This window comes from Moschus berezovskii, chromosome 14 (assembly GCF_049115385.1).
Source record: "Moschus berezovskii isolate FMDL1 chromosome 14, NW_MosBer_1.0, whole genome shotgun sequence".
NCBI lineage: Eukaryota > Metazoa > Chordata > Mammalia > Artiodactyla > Moschidae > Moschus > Moschus berezovskii.
In genome coordinates this window covers 25,445,828-25,464,756 of record NC_142473.1, presented here as the reverse complement: position 1 = coordinate 25,464,756, position 18,929 = coordinate 25,445,828, and the positions used below count along the sequence as shown (strand labels likewise).

Genomic DNA, 18,929 nt, shown 5'->3' with positions numbered 1-18,929 from the left:
CTGCCTGGATTTGCAAAGAGTATGACTAAGTTAACCACTAAACCCGGTGAGGATTTTCTTATACATCAGAACTGTCATCCACGGTGTTGGGATCTAAGTTGTTATTCATCTTTGTGGCATTATTTTTGTTCAGTTTAACAAAGACTAACGGAACACCTACAGCCTGCTGGACACTAAGCCAGCTTCTGAGGACACAGAATTGAAACAATCAGGAGTCTTCCTTGATGAGTCTAGTCAGAGAAGCCTCTTTAGCCGGAGGGTACAATTTTGCACTTAACCCCTTAAGAGTCAGCATTTATTGAGTATGGTAGATAAGATGAACAGTGTAATATTGTTTTCAACAGAAGGGCTACCTGATAAAGAACTTAATGACAGAATGTGAAAGAATGAGTATAGGGACTTCCCTGGTGGTCCAATGATTAAGAATTCACTTTGCCATGCAAGGGACATGTGTTTGATCCCTGGCCAGGGAACTAAGATCCCACATGCTGCTGGGCAACTAAGCCAAGTACCACAACCACTGAGCTCGCACGCCTAGAGCCCAGGCTCCGCAACAAGAGGAGCCATTGCAGTGGGAAGCCTGTGCCACACAACTAGAGTAGCCCCACTTGCTGCACCTAGAGAAAACCCACACGCAGCTCGGAAGACTCAGTGGAGCCAAAATAAAATGAATGAGTAAATAAAAATTTTTTTAAAAGAATATAATTTTAGTTTTTTTTTTTTGTAGAATGTAATGTAATGTGACTTAAACCTTGGACACCAATTGTTATTTCAATTCTTTAAATATAACTGATGTTTTATTTTTATGAATGTATTGTTTAGATTAACTTAGTAAAATTGGATCACAGAGAAACTACTAATACCTTTATACACACACACACACATATATATATACATGCAAATATTTAGTTTACTATTGGGGTTAGTAATTCTTTTCCCTCTGTGGAATTTTCTGTACAGTACTCTAGTACTAAAATCTCTCCCTTTTCCAATATAGTGCCATCATATTGTATTAAATATTAACTGAGCTGTAGCAAGTCACAATGCTCATTTATAAGCAGTTATTAAATAAATGAGGTAAAACAACTGTTTTCTTTTCTCATTCTTTGGGATTTGTATAATATTATAAGAGAAATACAACCACTTTCAACTATAATATCTGTATTTAGTGATTTATAGGCAATCACCTCTATTTTAGTTTTTGCATGGGCAAAGTTTGCTTTCCCTTTTTTGCAGACATTATCCTCTAGGGAGATTTCTTAGCTTGAACTTGGTATCACCATCTCTGCTTGCTTACTTTGTTTGAGATTGTTATTGGAGTATAATTTATTTACATTGCTGTATGAGTTTCAGGTGTACAGCAAAGTGAATCAGTTATACATATACATATATGCACTCTTGTTTAGATTCTTTTCCCAATAGGTCATTACAAAGTATGGGGTAGAGTTTACTGTGCAATACAGCAAGTCCCTATTATTTATTTTATATATAGTAGGGTGTATATCGGAGAAGGCAATGGCACCCCACTCCAGTACTCTTGCCTGGAAAATCCCATGGATGGAGGAGCCTGGTAGGCTGAAGTCCATGAGGTAGCGAAGAGTTGGACATGACTGAGCGAATTCACTTTCACTTTTCACTTTCATGCACTGGAGAAGGAAATGGCAACCCACTCCAGTGTTCCTGCCTGGAGAATCCCAGGGATGGGGGAGCCTTGTGGGCTGCCGTCCATGGGGTCGCGCAGAGTCAGACATGACTGAAGCGACTCAGCAGCAGTAGCAGCAGCAGGGTGTATGTCAATCCCTCTCCCACTAATCTCTGCTTATTTCACAGCTTAAGGGACCTAAAAGGGATGGTGTTTTGAACCTAAGCTCTTAAATTTTCCCTCATTTCCCCAGGAAAGCTGTGAGTCTGAAAAGAGCAGGTTTAATAAGAAGAGGGAAAGGAGAAGGTGTATTTTTTTTTTTCTGACATCATGCATTATTACAAAAAGGTACAGTTAGTCTCTGGCATACTCTAGGAAACAGAGAGTACTTGAATGGGAAATGGAATAGGGAAATAGAGTTAACTTCCCTGACATAAGTTTATATCTTGATTTCACTTTTTAACAAGTATTGTAAATTCCCAGAGCAATAAAACAGAATTAAATGAAAATATATGCAGTATAGCAATACACTGTCAAGCTAAATAGAATTCTTAAAAATTATTTACTGTTCGGAATTATTACTACCATTCCCCACTCCACTTGACTGGAGAACTGGAAAGGACACTAGGCAGCCTGTAGGCTGGTGTGTGTCTCCTTTTTTATAAATTAAATTTCCCAAACACTATGAAAGGACTTGTGTGCTCTAAGAAGGATGTAGACACCACTGCTCACTGAACTCTACCTATCTGAGAGCCAGGTTGTGAGAAGAAGAACATGACAGGTGAGCAGAAAGCAGCAAACCAAGAGAAATAAGCATGGCTAATATTCAGTGTTATAATCAAATCAAAATTAAAGTTACAGGAACATATATTTATGATTTACACATACATTTATAATTACTGTGTTGCGTGACACTTGGTATCACACAGAAGCAGTAGATGACTGTAATTATTATCAATTTTATACAGTCAATCTAGAAAAGTGACTTTAAGACCCTTCCTTGTGAAGACTCCTGTACCTCCAGGGATGGCCAGATCTTCTCCTTCTGATGTGGGGCTTGTCGTCCAGGTATGCGTGAGGCTGGATGACAGATGGCTCTGCCAAAGATACTGGTGATCAGGACTAAATTCTCCAGTTTGATCAGACTTCAGAAGGGCAGCTCTCTCTCCTGTTGTAGAAGCTACCCACTTCCACGGTAGCTCAAAGTGAATACTGAGCAAAGTAAAGATTAGGCTGTGGGAAGGAGTGTGGGAGGAAGGAGTAGCCAGGGGAGAGTGCGGTCCAGCAGCTAAGGACCACCAGTGCTCCTTCCAACAATGCCTGTTCCTCTGAGGATGCCCTCCCAGGAGTGGGATGAAGAGTGTGAGTAAAAGAGGCTGCTATTCAAGCATTTCTGTGGGGACGCCACAAATCAGGAGTGTGTGTGCTCAACCAGAATATACTCTTGAACGCCCGGAGAAGGAGGAACATCAATTATTCACTTCTAAGTGTGAATTAATATTCGTTTTTGACTTTCTAGACTTCTAAGCGGAGCGTGGGACCCTGTCATATTTTGAGTGGCTTTGGGCCCCCAGGAGATGGAGAGAAAAAGCATTGGATTAGGAGAAACCTGAAGGGTTAGAAAAATGTGGTGAAGGGAATATAGAAAGGAAGGTGGTAAGAAGACAAAAGGAAGATTCTGGGTGTAACCTGTGGAGCTTGACACAGGCTTTGCCAAGTTAAAGTGTGTGCAGGGTGTTTATGATGGGTGTGGCCTGCAGACAGGCATGGTATATGGTGGGAATCACTGTGATAGCTTAACTGGCAAAGAAATCCACACCAATCAGACACATGTGAGACAGATTGATGCTTCAAATGTCAGTTTCTTCTTTTATACAAGTAAGACCTATATACTTCTGACCAATGAGCCACCAACAAGGTCTCTCTTCAAACAGGAGGTGTGCGTACACCCGACAGTATGTCCTTCTTCAGAGCCCCTTTGCGGTCTGTTGTTTCTTGCCGACAGTCCAGGCCTGTTGTCTGTGTTTTCCTTATAATGCATGCATTCTTATTTGATTATAGAACATCCATTTTACTTATCTGCTCTGATAACTGTTGGTGTATTCCATCAGAGAAACAATATCTAGCTTAACTGATCAAAGAGGCCATTGGTCAAAGAAAGCTTTTGGCTTTTATTGTTTTTTGGATTAGCCTAATTTTTGGACATCCTGAGCTTTAGTGCAGAGTCAAAACCATGTAGTTATGAAGCTGTAGTGTCCTGGCTTCATGCTACTTTAAGGACAATAAAGCATTTTATTATGGCATTACATTTGTTACTTGCAAGTTATTATTTGTTATTTGCAAGTCCCTATAAGGTGAGAAATGTATGTAATACTTCACACTTTATAAAGTCACATGGTATAAAGTGCATTTTGTTTTATGTGCCCTAATCTATTTTATACCCTATACATTCTCTTTTTATTGAGGAACACATGTGGTACATAACTAAGAAAAATTAGACAGGAAAATCAGTATGTTTTATGAGCTCCATAAAATTTTTAATGTAATTTAAGGAAAACTATCAGTGTTAAAATGACACTTCAAAGATAACAGAAGATTCGAAACATAATGGGTTATTAAGCCCCCAAACCTCACTGTCAGGCTGTCTACCTAGATTATGGTCCCTGACAGACTGAATTCACATTGTGGTGGGTTTCAGTGGGGTTATGGTGGGTGGATCACAAATAAATGCTGTCGTCTATTAACAAAGGGTGGCACAACGGCTTGTCCTGAAAACCCACTTCTGAAAGAACTGCCACACCACAAGAGTCTGTGAATGCAGAGAACTAACTTACAGCACAGGAGTCCTCTGGTGCCCTCAGTAGGCTCTGCGGCACTCGTATGCCCCCCACGCCAGGCTCCCGTCTTCTTTGGTCCACGGAGAAGCATCCTGGAGGGCAGACGTGTCTGCCCCCTCGTCTGGGGAGAAGGGCCCCACCTTGGGCGGTGGGTCATTGGACATCGTCATGAAAGAGGTGAAAGGGTAGGGGGCCGGGGTGGGGTACCCCTGCGTGTGGTACAGATCCTCCAGCGCGTGTAGCGAGTAGGACTGAACCCCGGTGAGGGCCCCCCCCCAGCCGGCGCTCCTGTGCTGGGCGGCACCTCCCGACTCCAGCTGGGAGAGGCAGCTGGTGCTGGGTGCCAAGCTCTGCAGGGCATCCGCCGGCACGGGGTCTGGCTGGCTGAGGCTTTCGGGCACCGTCTGCTCCCACGAGTCCCTCTGAGGAGGATGGAAAGGTCACTGGGGTTAGTCAGTAGGTGATGGTCGGATGGGGACACATTTCCTTCCCGACACAGGGGCCCGTGTCCTCCAAAGCAGGCTTGGTGTCCTCCCTGTGCTGTCCAGCGCCTCCTTACAGGCGGCTCTCTCTTCTGCTGTTGGACAGTAAACGTTTTAGTGCCTTTCTCACTCTAGAATTAGGTGTGTGTGTGTAAACAGAGTCCTTTCCCCAGAAAACATTAAATGAGTAAATGTGAAAATAATAAAACGAACATTTAGGCAGCCTTTCATCTACTCCTGAAAGGAGAAGCCTCTAAATTGCAGGGTGGGCTTCTAAGGCGGCTGGGAGGGCTACCCTGCTCCCAGGGAGCAAAGACCTGGAGCCTCATAGGTTGGGGGCTGGAAAGGCTTAGGTTTGATTCAATGCTCGGCCACTTACTGGCTTCCTGACTCTGAGCGCCTCACTTTGTTCTTCCATCAAATGGGGCTTTAATGACTATACGCTGAGTTGTTGCCAGTATCAAATGAACACGTACACGTAATTCCCACCCTCTTGCGGCCTGTTTGGTCTAAACCCTCATGTCCACAGATTGATTCCTTTGTGCTCGCGGGCTTTGCAATTTTGCATAAAAAGGTTATTCGTGCTCTTTCTTATGAACTCATCTCCGGAAGAACTGCGAGAAAAGCAGGTTCTAAACGGCAGAAAAACCGTCCGGGAGGGAGGATGGACGGGGAAGGTCTGAGGCTTCCTGATGCATCTGCCCTGGGGACGGCCTCGCTGGGTCTCAGCTTAGGCGCTGGCGGAATAACGGGGGAACGGCTGGCAAAATCCTTAGAGTGTTAACACAATGGCTGTACGCCCCGTCCTATTTAGCCGTCCCGCCTCAACCCCTGGATAGACAGAGCCTCCTACCGTGTGGCTGGCCCGAAGCCCCGAGAAGGCTCTCTGGGCGTGGATGCTGGCCTCTCCCGGGGCGAGTAGACCCCTGGCTGCTGCGCGCACGGGCTGCCCAGGGCCGCGGGAACCCCGACCTTGGGGACCGCCCCCTGAACTGAGCCTCTGAGTACTCACCAGCACGAAGTGTGCGGGGTCGCTGGGGAAGGGCGGCGGCAGGAGCGGCGGCAGGGGCGAGGCGCTGAACAGGGTGCCGCTGTTGGGGGTCAGGGCTGGGGGGCGGTGGTCCCCGTAGGGCTCCGGGAAGTAGGGGTCCAGCAGGGCCGCGTGGCCCTGCCCTGCTGAGGACTCGCAGGCAAAGGGCTTGGCCGCGCTTGACGTGCAGGCGTCGCTGGCAAACTGCTTGGTGTTGTGAAAGTCCGGGTCGGAGAGGAAGGCTCTCCTGACACCATAGTAACCTGACATCACCGGTGAGCCTGTTGCCAAGGGGAAAACAGACGGACAAATGTCTCCTTGGAGGAAGTCAAGGCATGTCTGTGCAGCCTGGTCTTTCCACGTGTGACATGGTGTTTCTAACGCAGGCCTGACGCCTAGGCCAACATTTAAATAGATAGATGGCTTGAAAAGCATTAAATAGAGGGGCATATTGCTTTTTACTACTCTGGCCCCCAAAACTCGTATGTTTAAGGTTCGAGCTGCCTTTGGTAATGAGCTCACTTTACATGGAGTTATTACTGCCTGGTGTCTGTCACATGCACATTTTTTGGGGGGTATACCTTCTGTATGGGAGGCACTCTACTAGGAAGGGGCTGGGCTAAAGAGGACAGGATAAGAATCCCCTGGCATTTGCTGTTATCTAATGAAGCATCTTTTTCACAGCTTCGGAGCCTTGTCCCCATTGATTAAGAGGCTGCTTCTGGGGCATGCTATGTGAGATTCAGTTTCTCTAGATAAGGTGAGACGTTGACCTCACCCCGAATCAGAGGCAAGTTGTACTCTCCTTTTAATTTTTGTACACTGACCGTGACTTGCATCTAGCAGGCAACCGAAAATGGTTTGCCTTGCTTTGCTTCTGGGAAGCCAAGTTAGAGGACCTCGATAAAGGTTTCCTGATTTTAAGAGTCTGGTGTTATTTGCTGCCCTCTCGTGGCCAATTTCAGTCTCCACTCAGCTCCCCTGGGCCCTGCAAGCTTGCCAAGGGAAAACCTGGCACAGAAAAAATGGTGGAAATCTGGAGAGGCTGAAACTAAGAATCTCATTGAAGGTAAAGGCCAGCGAAATAGTCCCAGAGGAGAAGAGATGTGTTTGCTAAACATTTTCCGAACCTGTAGCTCAGTTGTATCAGGGAACCCTGTATCATTTAGAACGTGTTCAGGAGCATAGACTGAAGGACTGTAAAACAGAATTTTTTTTTTTCTCCCCAGCTGGTGTTGGGTGTGATCCAGTTAGCTCAGACCTACTCCCTTAATCACAAAAGAGTTGATCTGGGAGGAATTTGTAGGTGCTTGTTTTTCTTACTTTCCACAAACGCAGTGGACTGCTTCTGAGCTTTGTCCCTGCCCACCCTGCCTACTCTTCTGCAGGGAGAGAAGACAGACTCATCAGGACCCTCCTCCTTGTTACCCTGACTCAGTTGCACACGACTCTCCAGACACAGCACTGAGACCCCTGCTACCCAAGGCAGCACCTTGTATTGTGCTCAATACTCTCTCATCTGAGCGCAGCCCACTTTCCAGTTGACCCAGCAGCCCTATGTGGGCAGAACTTACATCTTATACATTTTCTGTAAGCCCAGTAGTATAATACTGTGTGCAACAATTCATGTAAATTTATTCATTCATTCAAAAGAAATCAAAATTCCTCGCAGAAACTTAACAGCACAATTCCACTCACTCAGTTTCCCTCTTAAATTCTATAACCCCCGAATTCTAATCTGCTCATGAATTTGAAAGCTGAAGTTAGAGGTTTCATCACAAGCATACTTCTCTAGAAAAAAATATCTGTGCCCGTGAAAATCATTATCAACAAATAAGGTTTTGTTTCATGCCATGAATCTATATCTATTGTAGTGGTTAAGGCTGTGAACAGCAAGGAGACTAAGTAAAAAAGGCTACCAGGCTCTCCTGTCTGCATTTCCGATTTCCAAATAAAAAAGCACAGAGAAAAAATATTTTGCTATTTAAACATGTATTTTTTTCTCCTTAAAAAGAGGAAGAGCCATTCCAGATGATGAGAGAGGTTGCAGAAATTTTCTTCTGTAGAATGGAGCAGATACAGCCAAATTCCAATGACAGTAAATATTATTGGGAAAAACGGTATAGAGACATTCAGACATGCAGAATCTTCTCCTGCTTTAATTTCTTTCCCTTACCCAGCTCTGAAGATGACCCAGATTACTGGGAAAACCTATGCCACTTCTGAGCTTGGAAGTGGAATTCTCCAGGCAAGACTACTGGAGTGGGTTGCCATTCCCTTCTCCAGGGATCTTCCCAACCCAGGGTTGGAACTGGGGTCTCCTGCATTGCAGGCAGATTCTTTACCATCTGAGTCACCAGGGAAGCTGTAAAAACTGTATGAAGGGCCTAATTGCTATTGTTTTTGCCCAATAAGCTTATACTGGACAGAATGCATTCCAAATTCAGGAACGGCTGCCATGAGGTCTGCCTTTCCTGATTTTACATTTTAAAAACAAGTATTTTAAAGCAGCAGAATGTTCAAAGTCTTGTAAGGCATCTTTGAAAGAATGGAAACCTAAATGCCTGATTTACTTCAAAAGGGAAGGAATCGACCCCTGTGAACTGAAATACTTACCTGGTACCGGGCCAAATGGAGACTGAGCAGAACTGACACTGCCCTGGAAGACAGAAGGGCACGCGTGTTTTATTCTTTAAAAAATTTTTAAATTGGCAGATAATTGCTTCACAGTGTTGTGATGGTTTCTGTCATACGTGAGAATGCATCGGCCGTAGCCGTACATGTGTGCCCTCCCTCCGAACCGTCCTTGCTCCTCCCTCCCCACCCCGTCCCTCCAGGTCATCTTCAGTTGCAAGTTTGAACTTAAAGATTAAGAATACATTTCACAAGGCTTATTTTCTACTACTAAGAAACTGAGAGTTGACAACAAGTTGAATACAAGTACCAGAAAACAAACTTCTACAAGGGACAGAAAGAAATCAAAGTTTTAGATTCTGGTAAACATGACAAAAATCATAGGCTACATGAAAGGAAATAATTTACCCTTATTTTTTTCTCTACTGTTTGTGTTAATGAACATGAAAGCTGCTTAGTCATGTCCAACTCTTTGCAACCTCATTGACTATACGGTTCATGGAATTCTCCAGGCCAGGATACTGGAGTGGGTAGTCTTTCCCTTCTCCAGGGGATCTTCCCAACCCAGGGATCGAACCCAGGTCTCCCACATTGCAGGTGGATTCTTTATCAGCTGAGCCACAATATCCTTTTTCAAATATGTATCAGTGATTTATATAAATGGGCTATGGGCTTCTCAGGTGGAGCTAGTGGTAAAGAACCCGCCTGCCAATGTGAAAGACATGGGAGATGCAGGTTTGATCCCTGGGTTGGGAAGATCCCCTGGAGGAGGGCACGGCAACCCACTCACTCCAGCATTCTTGCCTGGAGAATCCCATGGACAGAGGAGCCTGGAGGGCTACAAAGACGACTGAAACAACTTAGCAGGCATACCACACACACATTTTTATAGGTCCATACATGCATACACAAATAAGGTTGTGTTTGGTTTTACCATTGAACGGCCCCCTTTGAAGTGTCTGCCTCCCTGTAGAATGGAAGCTTCACTGAGGGTAGAAACTTTGACTGTGGCTTGTTCTCTGTGTCTGGAACAGGGGGTGACTCATAGTAGACACAATAAAAATATGTGGAGTAAAAATAGCAGTTTAATGAGCATAGGAGGTTGAGGCTGTTGTCAGTTGAATTATGTTGCCTGAAAAGATATATTGAAGTCATAATTACCAGTACCTGTGAATGTGAACTTATCTGGAAACAGGATCTTTGACGCAGTAACTAGTTAATTTAAAATGAATTTGCTCTGAAGGATTGTGGGCCCTAAATCTAATATGACAGGTGCCCTTATAAGAAGAGGGAAGACAAACACAGACACAGCGGGGAGAAGGCAATCTGCAGAAAGAGGCAGAAATTTGAGAGCTGCAACTTCAGGCTAAGGACCACTAAGATTTGCCAACAGCCTTCAGAAACTTGTGGAGGTGGGGGTGCGGGCTTCCCCAGTGGCTCAGCAGTAGAGAATCTGTCTGCAATGCAGGAGATGCAGGAGACGAGGGTTTGATCCCTGGGTTGGGAAGATCCTCTGGAGGAGGGCATGAAACCCGCTCCAGTATTCCTGCCTGGAGAATCCCATGGACAGAGGAGCCTGGCGGGCTACAGTCCGTGGGGTCTCAAAGAGTTGGACACGACTGAAGCAACTAGGCACAAAAGCACCTACGCCGGAAGCTAGGAAGAGGCAAAGATGGGTGTACCCCTAAAGCCTTCAGAGGAACCTGGCCCTCCTGGCAACTCGATTTTGGACTTCTAGCCCCCAGATCTTTAAGAAAACAGATTATTTTTTTAAGCTGCTTAGTTTGTGGTAATTTGTTACTGCAGCCCTAATACAGGGTGTGATTGATGATGAAACAGAATTCACTTCTGTGCAAGAAGTGGTGTTGTAGGAGTAAGATGGGGTGAGGTGGACAATTAAGTTGGTATTAGGGATGGGGTGGGGAACACATCCTGGAGGAGGAGATGCTCAAGCTGACCGCTGAAGGAAGGGTATCCAGGTGTGTTGAGTCTTAAAATGCAAATTCTGACTCCAAGATGCCCAGGAACAAAGTAAGTGGAAAGTGTAGCTGTTGTAAAAGTGAAGAGGTACCAACATCCACTTTTTTGGATTTGAGTTCTTATTTCTGTCCTGACCCTGATAATTCTACAGTCTCTCAAGAGTTGGAGGGATTTTATAGAGTCTTATTCGACCAGCACTCAATGGTGAAATCCTCTCCAATGTTATTAACCCTGGGTGCATTCAGCCTCTAGTGATGGAGAACACAGCACCCTCTCAGAAAGCCAATTTCTTCTTTGGCAACCTCTGTTACAAAGTAGGATGAAAATAGCCTTGTACTTATTTCTACTCTCCTTGGTCTATACTGAATTAAGTTAAACCCTTCTTCCATAAATAGCTCTTCAAATATCTGAGAGTAACTCATCATTTCCCAAAAGTCTTAATCAGACTGGGATGATATAACAAATACCATAGACATAGTGGCTTAAACAAACAAACAAACAAACAAAAAACCCATTTCTCCCAGTTATGGAGTCGGGAAGTTTGAGATCAGGGTGCCAGCATGGTTGGGTCCTTTGGGGGGCCTTCATCTTGGCCTGCAGATGGCTGTTTCCTTGCAGTGTCTTCATGTGGCACAAAGAGAGATCATCTTTTCCATGTGTCTCTTCTTATAGGAGCACCAGTCCCATTCATGTGACTTCACCCTCATGACTTCATTACCACCCCAAAGGCCCCAACTTAAAATACCATCATACTGGGAACCAAGGCTTTAACATATGAATTACAGAAGAAGGGGGTGAGGTATACAAACTTTGCATCCATAGGACTAAATTGGAATTCTATCTTTTCTAGGGAAATATCCACCAAGCGGCAGATTTTATTTTTTTGGGCTCCAAAATCCCTGAGGATGGTGACTGCAGCCATGAAATTAAAAGACGCTTCCTTGGAGGATCCAGCTGTGATTTATGTCGGAGAGTGTTTTGCCTACGTTCTCCTCTAGGAGTTTTATAGAATCTGGTCTTACATTTAGCTCTCTAATCCATTTTGAGTTTATTTTGGTGTATGGTGTTAGGAAGTGTTCTAGTTTCATTCTTTTACAAGTGGCTGACCAGTTTTCCCAGCACCACTTGTTAAAGAGACTGTCTTTTCTCCATTGTATATTCTTGCCTCCTTTGTCAAAGATAAGGTGTCCATAGGTGCGTGGATTTATCTCTGGGCTTTCTATTTTGTTCCATTGATCTATATTTCTGTTTTTATGCCAGTACCATACTGTCTTGATGACTGTGGCTTTGTAGTAGAGCTTGAAGTCCGGCAGGTTAATTCCCCCAGTTCCATTTTTCTTCCTCAAGATTGCTTTGGCTATTGGAGGTTTTTTGTATTTCCATACAAATTGTGAGATTATTTGTTCTAGTTCTGTGAAAAATATTGTTGGTAGCTTGATAGGGATTGCATTGAATGTATAAATTACTTTGGATAGTATACTCATTTTTACAATATTTATTCTTCCAATCCACTAGTACAGCCACTATGGAGAACAGTGTGGAGATTCCTCAAAAAACTGAAAATAGAACTGCCATATGATCCAGCGATCACACTCCTGGGCATAAACCGAGGAAACCAGAATTGAAAGAGACACATGTACTCCAATGTTCATTGCAGCACTGTTTATAATAGCCAGGACATGGAAGCAACCTAGATGTCCATCTGCAGATGAATGGATAAGGAAGCTTTGGTACATATACACAATAGAGTACTACTCAGCCATTAAAAAGAATGCATTTGAATCAGTTCTAATGAGGTGGATGAAACTGGAGCCTATCATACAGAGTGAAGTAAGCCAGAAAGAAAAACACCAATACAGTATACTAACGCATATATATGGAATTTAGAAAGATGCAAATGATAACCCTGTATACGAGACAGCAAAAGAGACACAGATGTATAGAACAGTCTTTGGGACTCTGTGGGAGAGGGTGAGGGTGGGATGATTTCGGAGATTGGCATTGAAACATGTATGTTGTCATATGTGAAACGAATCACCAGTTCAGGGTCGATGCATGTTACAGGATGCTCGGGGCTGGTGTGCGGGGATGACCCAGAGGGAGGATAAAGGGAGGAGGGAGGTGGGAGGGGGGTTCAGGAAGGGGAACTCATGTACACCCAGGGCGGATTCATGTCAATGTATGGCAAAACCAACCAATATAATATCGTAAAATAATTAACCTCCAATTAAAAAAAAAAAGATGCTTCCTCCTTGGAAGGAAAGCTATGAAAAACCTAGACAGCATATTAAAAAGCAGAGACACCACTTTGCCAACAAAGGTCCGGATAGCCAAAGCTATGGTTTTTCCAGTAGTCATGTATGGATGTGAGAGTTTGACTGTAAAGAAAGCTGAGTGCCGAGGAATGGTTTCGTTTGAACTCTGGTGCTGAAGAAGAATCTTGAGAGTCCCTTGGACTGCAAGGAGATCCAACCAACCAATATTAAAAAAAAAATCGCCCCTGAATGTTTGTTGAAAGGACTGATGCTGAAGCTGAAGCTTCAATACTTTGACCACCTGATGTGAAGAACTAACTCATTGGAAAAGACCCTGATGTTGGAAAAGATTGAAGGTAGGAGAAGGGGATGACAGAGGATGAGATGGCTGGATGGCATCACCGACTCAATGGATATGAGTTTGAGCAAACTCTGGGAGATAGTGGAGGACAGGGAAGCCTGGCGTGCTGCAGTCCATGAGGTTGCAAAGAGTGGGACGCGACTGAGCGTCAGACATGGCTTAGCGACTGAACAACAGCCTCTCAGAGGTAGCACAGTATTTGAAAGAGAAGACTCTGGAATGAGTGTCTATATTTGAATCCCAGCTCTGCCTCTTGTTTGCTGTGTGATCTTAGGCACATGAAGATAAAATATGATCTCATATGTCAGGCACTGAGAATAGTTCCTGGTTTTGAGTAAGGAGGGCATAAGTATTAGTCATTATCACTCAGGTGCATTTTTAAGTTTCTTCCAGTCTATGGTTTATTCCAATAAACATGTCACCGTGTTTGATGTTAAAGTTTTTCAAAAATTATTTTACTGATGTCTGCCTGGAAAATCCCATGGACAGAGAAGCCTGGTAGGCTGCAGTCCGTGGGGTCACTAAGAGTCAGACACGACTGAGCGACTTCACTTTCACTTTTCACTTTCATGCATTGGAGAAGGAAATGGCAACCCACTCTAGTGTTCTTGTCTGGAGAATCCCAGGGATGGGGGAGCCTGGTGGGCTGCCGCCTATAGGGTCGCACAGAGTCGGACATGACTGAAGCGACTTAGCAGCAGCAGCAGCATAGTTGATTTACAATGTTGTGTTAGTTTGTGCTGTAGAGCAAAATTATTCAGTTATACACATTCTTTTTCATATTCTTTTCCATTATGGTTTATTACAGGATACTGAATATAGTTCCCTGTGCTATACAGTAGGATTTTTTTTTTTTATTTTTGCAAAACATCCATTCTACTTATAGTGGTTTGCCTCTGTTAATCCCAGAGTTCTTAGTAGGTTAACAGTGTGTGTGGGGTCCAAGGTCAGGAGGGAAGGAAAAGAGGTAGTGATTAAAATTAGAGAAGAGCTTGTGTTCAGGCACATATTATCTAGTGTTCCCCTCTGCTTTCCATCTCTCTCTGGCTGGGTTTTTCCTCAAAGGCCCGTGCCAGGGCCCACTCCCTCTGCCTCTTGCCTCAGCCTCCTTCCCTGGGGAAGCAGAGTGTGGCAGGGTGGTAGCCGTCCCGGGTGCTGCTTTGGGGGGTGTCCTGTTGCGCTCTTGCCTCCTTTTCTCTCTGCTTGCTCCCCTTAAGCTGCTCTGGCCAAGGCTGGGGCCAGGAGGGAGGCCTCCTGTGAAAGGCAGGGTGCATGTCCAGCTGGACAGACAGAAGTATGAGTGCCTCTCAGTAATGCACCTGTACCTCAGCTGGCCCGGCCTGCCCTGGTCTCTGCTTGAAGCTTGAGCAAAGGTTACTCTGGGCTCATCCAGTGCCTGCAGCGTCTGCCACCACCAGTGCCGTGAACAATCTTCTTCCATCCCTTGCCCTTCTGCCCGCTTTTACTTATTGCTGTGGAATTGCAGCCCTGTACCCCCAAACCAGTTTTAACACCTGAAGAACTTTCATAATGACTAGGCTAGTTGATTTTATTTGTTATTTGATGAAAAGAAGCCTCTTGTGTTCGTTTCCCCTACATAATTTTTCCCTTTACCTGCTGTGGAAATTAAACATTCTATTTCCATGCTTTATGATTAGTCATAAAATTTTACCTTGCGTATTTAACAAAGCCTACCTCTTTAGCCTCCCATTGACAGACAAGACCTTTAGGACGTTAACTCTTTTTGCTCCTATTCTAATTTACATCAGGGCTTCCCTGATGGCTCAGGCGGTAAAGCGTCTGCCTCAATGCGGGAGACCTGGGTTTGAGCAATCCACTCCAGTACTCTTGCCTGGAAAATCCCATGGATGGAGGAGCCAGGTAGGCTACAGTCAATGGGGTCACAAAGAGTTGGACACAACCAAGAGACTTCACTAATTTACATGAGTATGTATTTTCTTGAATTTTAGCTTAAACCCCCACAAATTAAACATCATGATTATTTTCATCATCATTTTGCCATGTAACTACATGTTTATAATTTTCTTTGCTTATCTGTCCTCCAGACATTTTTCTAGGTTCATTTTCCTTCTTCTGAAAGAACCCTTTAGATAATTCCTTTCCTGTAGGTGGTGGTGGTGGTTTAGCCGCTAAGTCGTGTCTGACTCTTTGTGAACCTATGGACTGTAGCCCACCAGGCTCTTTTATCCATGAGATTTCCCAGGCAAGAATACTGGAGTGGGTTGCCATTTCCTTCCCAAGGGATCTTCCCAACCCAAGAATCGAACCCGCGTCTCTTGCATTGCAGCGAGTTCTTTACTGACTGAGTCACCTGGCAAGTTGCTTTTGGTGGCAACTTCCAGCTTTTATGTAACTGAAAATATAATTCCTGTTGCCTTTGCACTTAAAAGATACTATTTCTGGATGCACAATTGTAACTTTATAAGTACTCTTCTCTCAGCCCTTTAAAGATTTCACTTCACTGTCTTGTGGCTTCCATGATTGCTGTTGAGAAGTTTGCTATTAACCTTACAGATATTCTATGTAACAATTTTTCTTTCTTTTCTGACTACCCTTTAAAGTATACTCTTTTTGGCTTTAAGATTTTTCAGCTTCACTTCCTTTTATCTTGAGATAGATTTTTAAAAATGTATTCTGCTTGTATAGGATGTGCTTCATGTGACTGGGGATGAATGTCTTTTGGAAAAGTTTCAGTCATCTTTTTCTTAAATATTATCTTGTCTGTATTATCTGTATTTTCTCCTTCTGAGTCTTTGATGTTTGTTAAATCTTTTACTTTTATCCCCAATAAATTCTCAACTTCTTGTTATTTTCCCTCTATCCATGATTCTATGTTCTATATTTTGGAACAGATTAGATTTCTTCAGCTCTACATCCAGTTCACTAATTCCTTCTGCAGTTCAGTTCAGTTCAGTTCAGTCGCTCAATCGTGTCCGACTCTTTGCGACCCCATGAATCGCAGCACGCCAGGCTTCCCTGTCCATCACCAACTCCTGGAGTTCACTCAAACTCATATGTCCATCGAGTCGGTGATGCCATCCAGCCATCTCATCCTCTGTCGTCCCCGTCTCCTCCTGCTCCCAATCCCTCCCAGCATCAGAGTCTTTTCCAGTGAGTCAACTCTTCGCATGAGGTGGCCAAAGTATTGGAGTTTCAACTTTAGCATCAGCCCTTCCAATGTACACCTTTAGTATGGACTGGTTGGATCTCCTTGCAGTCCAAGGGACTCTCAAGAGTCTTCTCCAGCACCACAGTTAAAAAGCATTAATTCTTCGGCAGTCAGCTTTCTTCACAGTCCAACTCTCACATCCATACATGACCACTGGAAAAACCATAGCCAGACGGACCTTGGTTGGCAAAGTAATGTCTCTGCTTTTTAATATGCTGTCTAGGTTGGTCATAACTTTCCTTCAAAGGAGTAAGCGTCTTTTAATTTCATGGCTGCAATCAGCATCCACAGTGATTTTGGAGCCCAAAACAATAAAGTCTGACACTGTTTCCACTGTTTCCCCATCTATTTCCCATGAAGTGATTGGACCAGATGCCATGATCTTAATTTTCTGAATGTTGAGCTTCAAGCCAATTTTTTCACTCTCTTTGCTATTTAGCTCATGCATTGATTTTTTTTTTTTTTAGTATCAATGTTAGATATTTTCTCAGTCCTAGAAATTCTATTTGATCTATTAACAATATTCGTTGGTCTTTTGTTGAGTGTTCACTATTTATTATTATTATTGCTATTTTTTAAAATTTTGTATTTGGTTATGCTAATACCAAAATTCCCACAAGTCCTGGGAATTTAACTTTATTGTTTATGCTCTCATTCCTAGTGATTTGTTTCCTTATGCATTTGGTGATCTTTGATTGAAACATGTATCTGTGTTGACCTTAATCTGTGAAAATCTGAGTTCCTAACGTGAGGTTGTGTTTCTCCTGAAAATTTATGTTTATAGTTCCTGGGAAGCAGCTGCCTTCCAGGTTCCCCAGTCCCAGGTTCAGCTACCCCAAACTTAGAAAAATTAGCTCAAGGACCAGTCAGTCTTCACCTAGAAAGCTAGTTTGGACCCCTGTCCTTAGGGGAATCTGCCTTTCTGGTGTGATCATTTTATCATCATTTGGTGTCTTTATTTCTGCGCAAACATTTCCCCTCCCTTCCATGTAAACCCTCAAATCACCCCACCAAACTCCCTAGTTTTATTGATTTCCCTTACTTCCTATGAGCTCAACAAATCACCAAAAAATTTTTATGCAGGATCCAGTTTTGTTGTGGGTATAATCTCCCCACCTCCAGACCATTGACTCTGCCTGAAACAAAATCACATCCCTAAGGATTAAAAATAGAAGTAGATGCTATCCTGTCTTTCACACACCAGATTTAAAAATATTTTTTCTATGACTTCCAACATTTTCTAGCAGATATATGAATTATAATAAAATTCATAGGCACATACTTGTAGAAATTTTATAAGCACACTATTAGGCACACGACCAAATATGTTATATTACGATCTCATTTAATTATCAAACCACCCCAGAAGGTAAGTAACATTATTTTCATCTTAATGATGAGGAACTTGAAATAGAGAATAACTAAGGTTTCTCTGCAGGTAGGGTTGTTGCTGGTGGTAATGGTGTGATTTCAGGGTCTGTTTCTTTTATTTAAAAAAAAAATTTTTTATTGGCATGTAGTTGATTTATAACATCATGTTAGTTTCAGGTGTGCAGCAAAGTGAATCAATTACAGATATACACATATCCACTCTTTTTAAGGTTCTTTTCTCATATAGGCCATTATGGAGTACTGAGTAGAATTCCCTGTGCTATACAGTATGTTCTTATTAGTTATCTATTTTATATATCGTAGTATGGATATGTCAATCCCAATCTCCCAATTTATCCCTCCCCAATCCCCTGTGAAACATGTTTGTTTTCTACATCTGTGACTCTACTTCTGTTCAAAACTTATTTCATAACTACCACACCAGACTGCCTTCCAAGAGTTTTAATAACTTGAAAATAAAAGTGGGAAAACTTCTTAGTTTAAAAATTTAGTATAAAGGAGACTTAGAATATTCAGCATTACTGACTCAATGGACCTGAGTTTGAGCAAGCTCTGGGAGTAGGTGATGAACACGGAAGCCTGGTGTGCTGCAGTCTGTGGGGTCTCAAAGAGTTGGAAACAACTGAGTGACTGAACTGTATTGAACTGAGGACATTCAGAGAAACCATATAATTAAATAAATGCTCACAAAGAAGATTCAGTGGGATTTATATTTCCCTGTGTTTGTGTGTATATATATATATGTATATACTTCCATATCTATATCTATCTATCTATACATTTTTAGCCTTCAGTGAGTATTCCATTTTGTGGGGAGGAGGTTCAAATTAATTAAGGCATAATTTATGTACAATACATTTTCCAACTTGTAAGCATATAATTTGATCAATTTTGACCATTTCAAAAAACTCCTATATGATCTCCCCATCGTGATATAAAACATTTCCACACAATTAATTATTTATAGCTATAATCAGTGCTTATGGTGACCTGGGAAATATTTAGATTGGATAAGTCATATAAAAGACAATGATAGCACACAACTTCTGTTCGTCTCACAGAACATAAAAGAGTTCTAAAAGGCCTATGCTGGGACCAGTAAGGGTTTCACTGGACTGATTTCAGA

General features: G+C 43.1%; 1 protein-coding gene across 1 annotated transcript in view; it reads right to left on the bottom strand.

Annotated features, from left to right (window-relative positions):
- Positions 1 to 4,183: 4,183 nt before the first annotated feature.
- Positions 4,184 to 18,929, bottom strand: part of POU2AF2 (POU class 2 homeobox associating factor 2) — a 30,161-nt gene continuing 15,415 nt past the window's right edge. The window contains exons 2-4 of the mRNA XM_055422476.2: positions 8,608 to 8,650; positions 5,974 to 6,272; positions 4,184 to 4,901 (exon numbers count right to left, since the gene is read on the bottom strand). Coding sequence (XP_055278451.2) covers positions 4,500 to 4,901; positions 5,974 to 6,261 — 690 coding nt within the window. The 5' untranslated portion in view covers positions 6,262 to 6,272; positions 8,608 to 8,650 and the 3' untranslated portion in view covers positions 4,184 to 4,499. The remainder of the gene's footprint in view (positions 4,902 to 5,973; positions 6,273 to 8,607; positions 8,651 to 18,929) is intronic.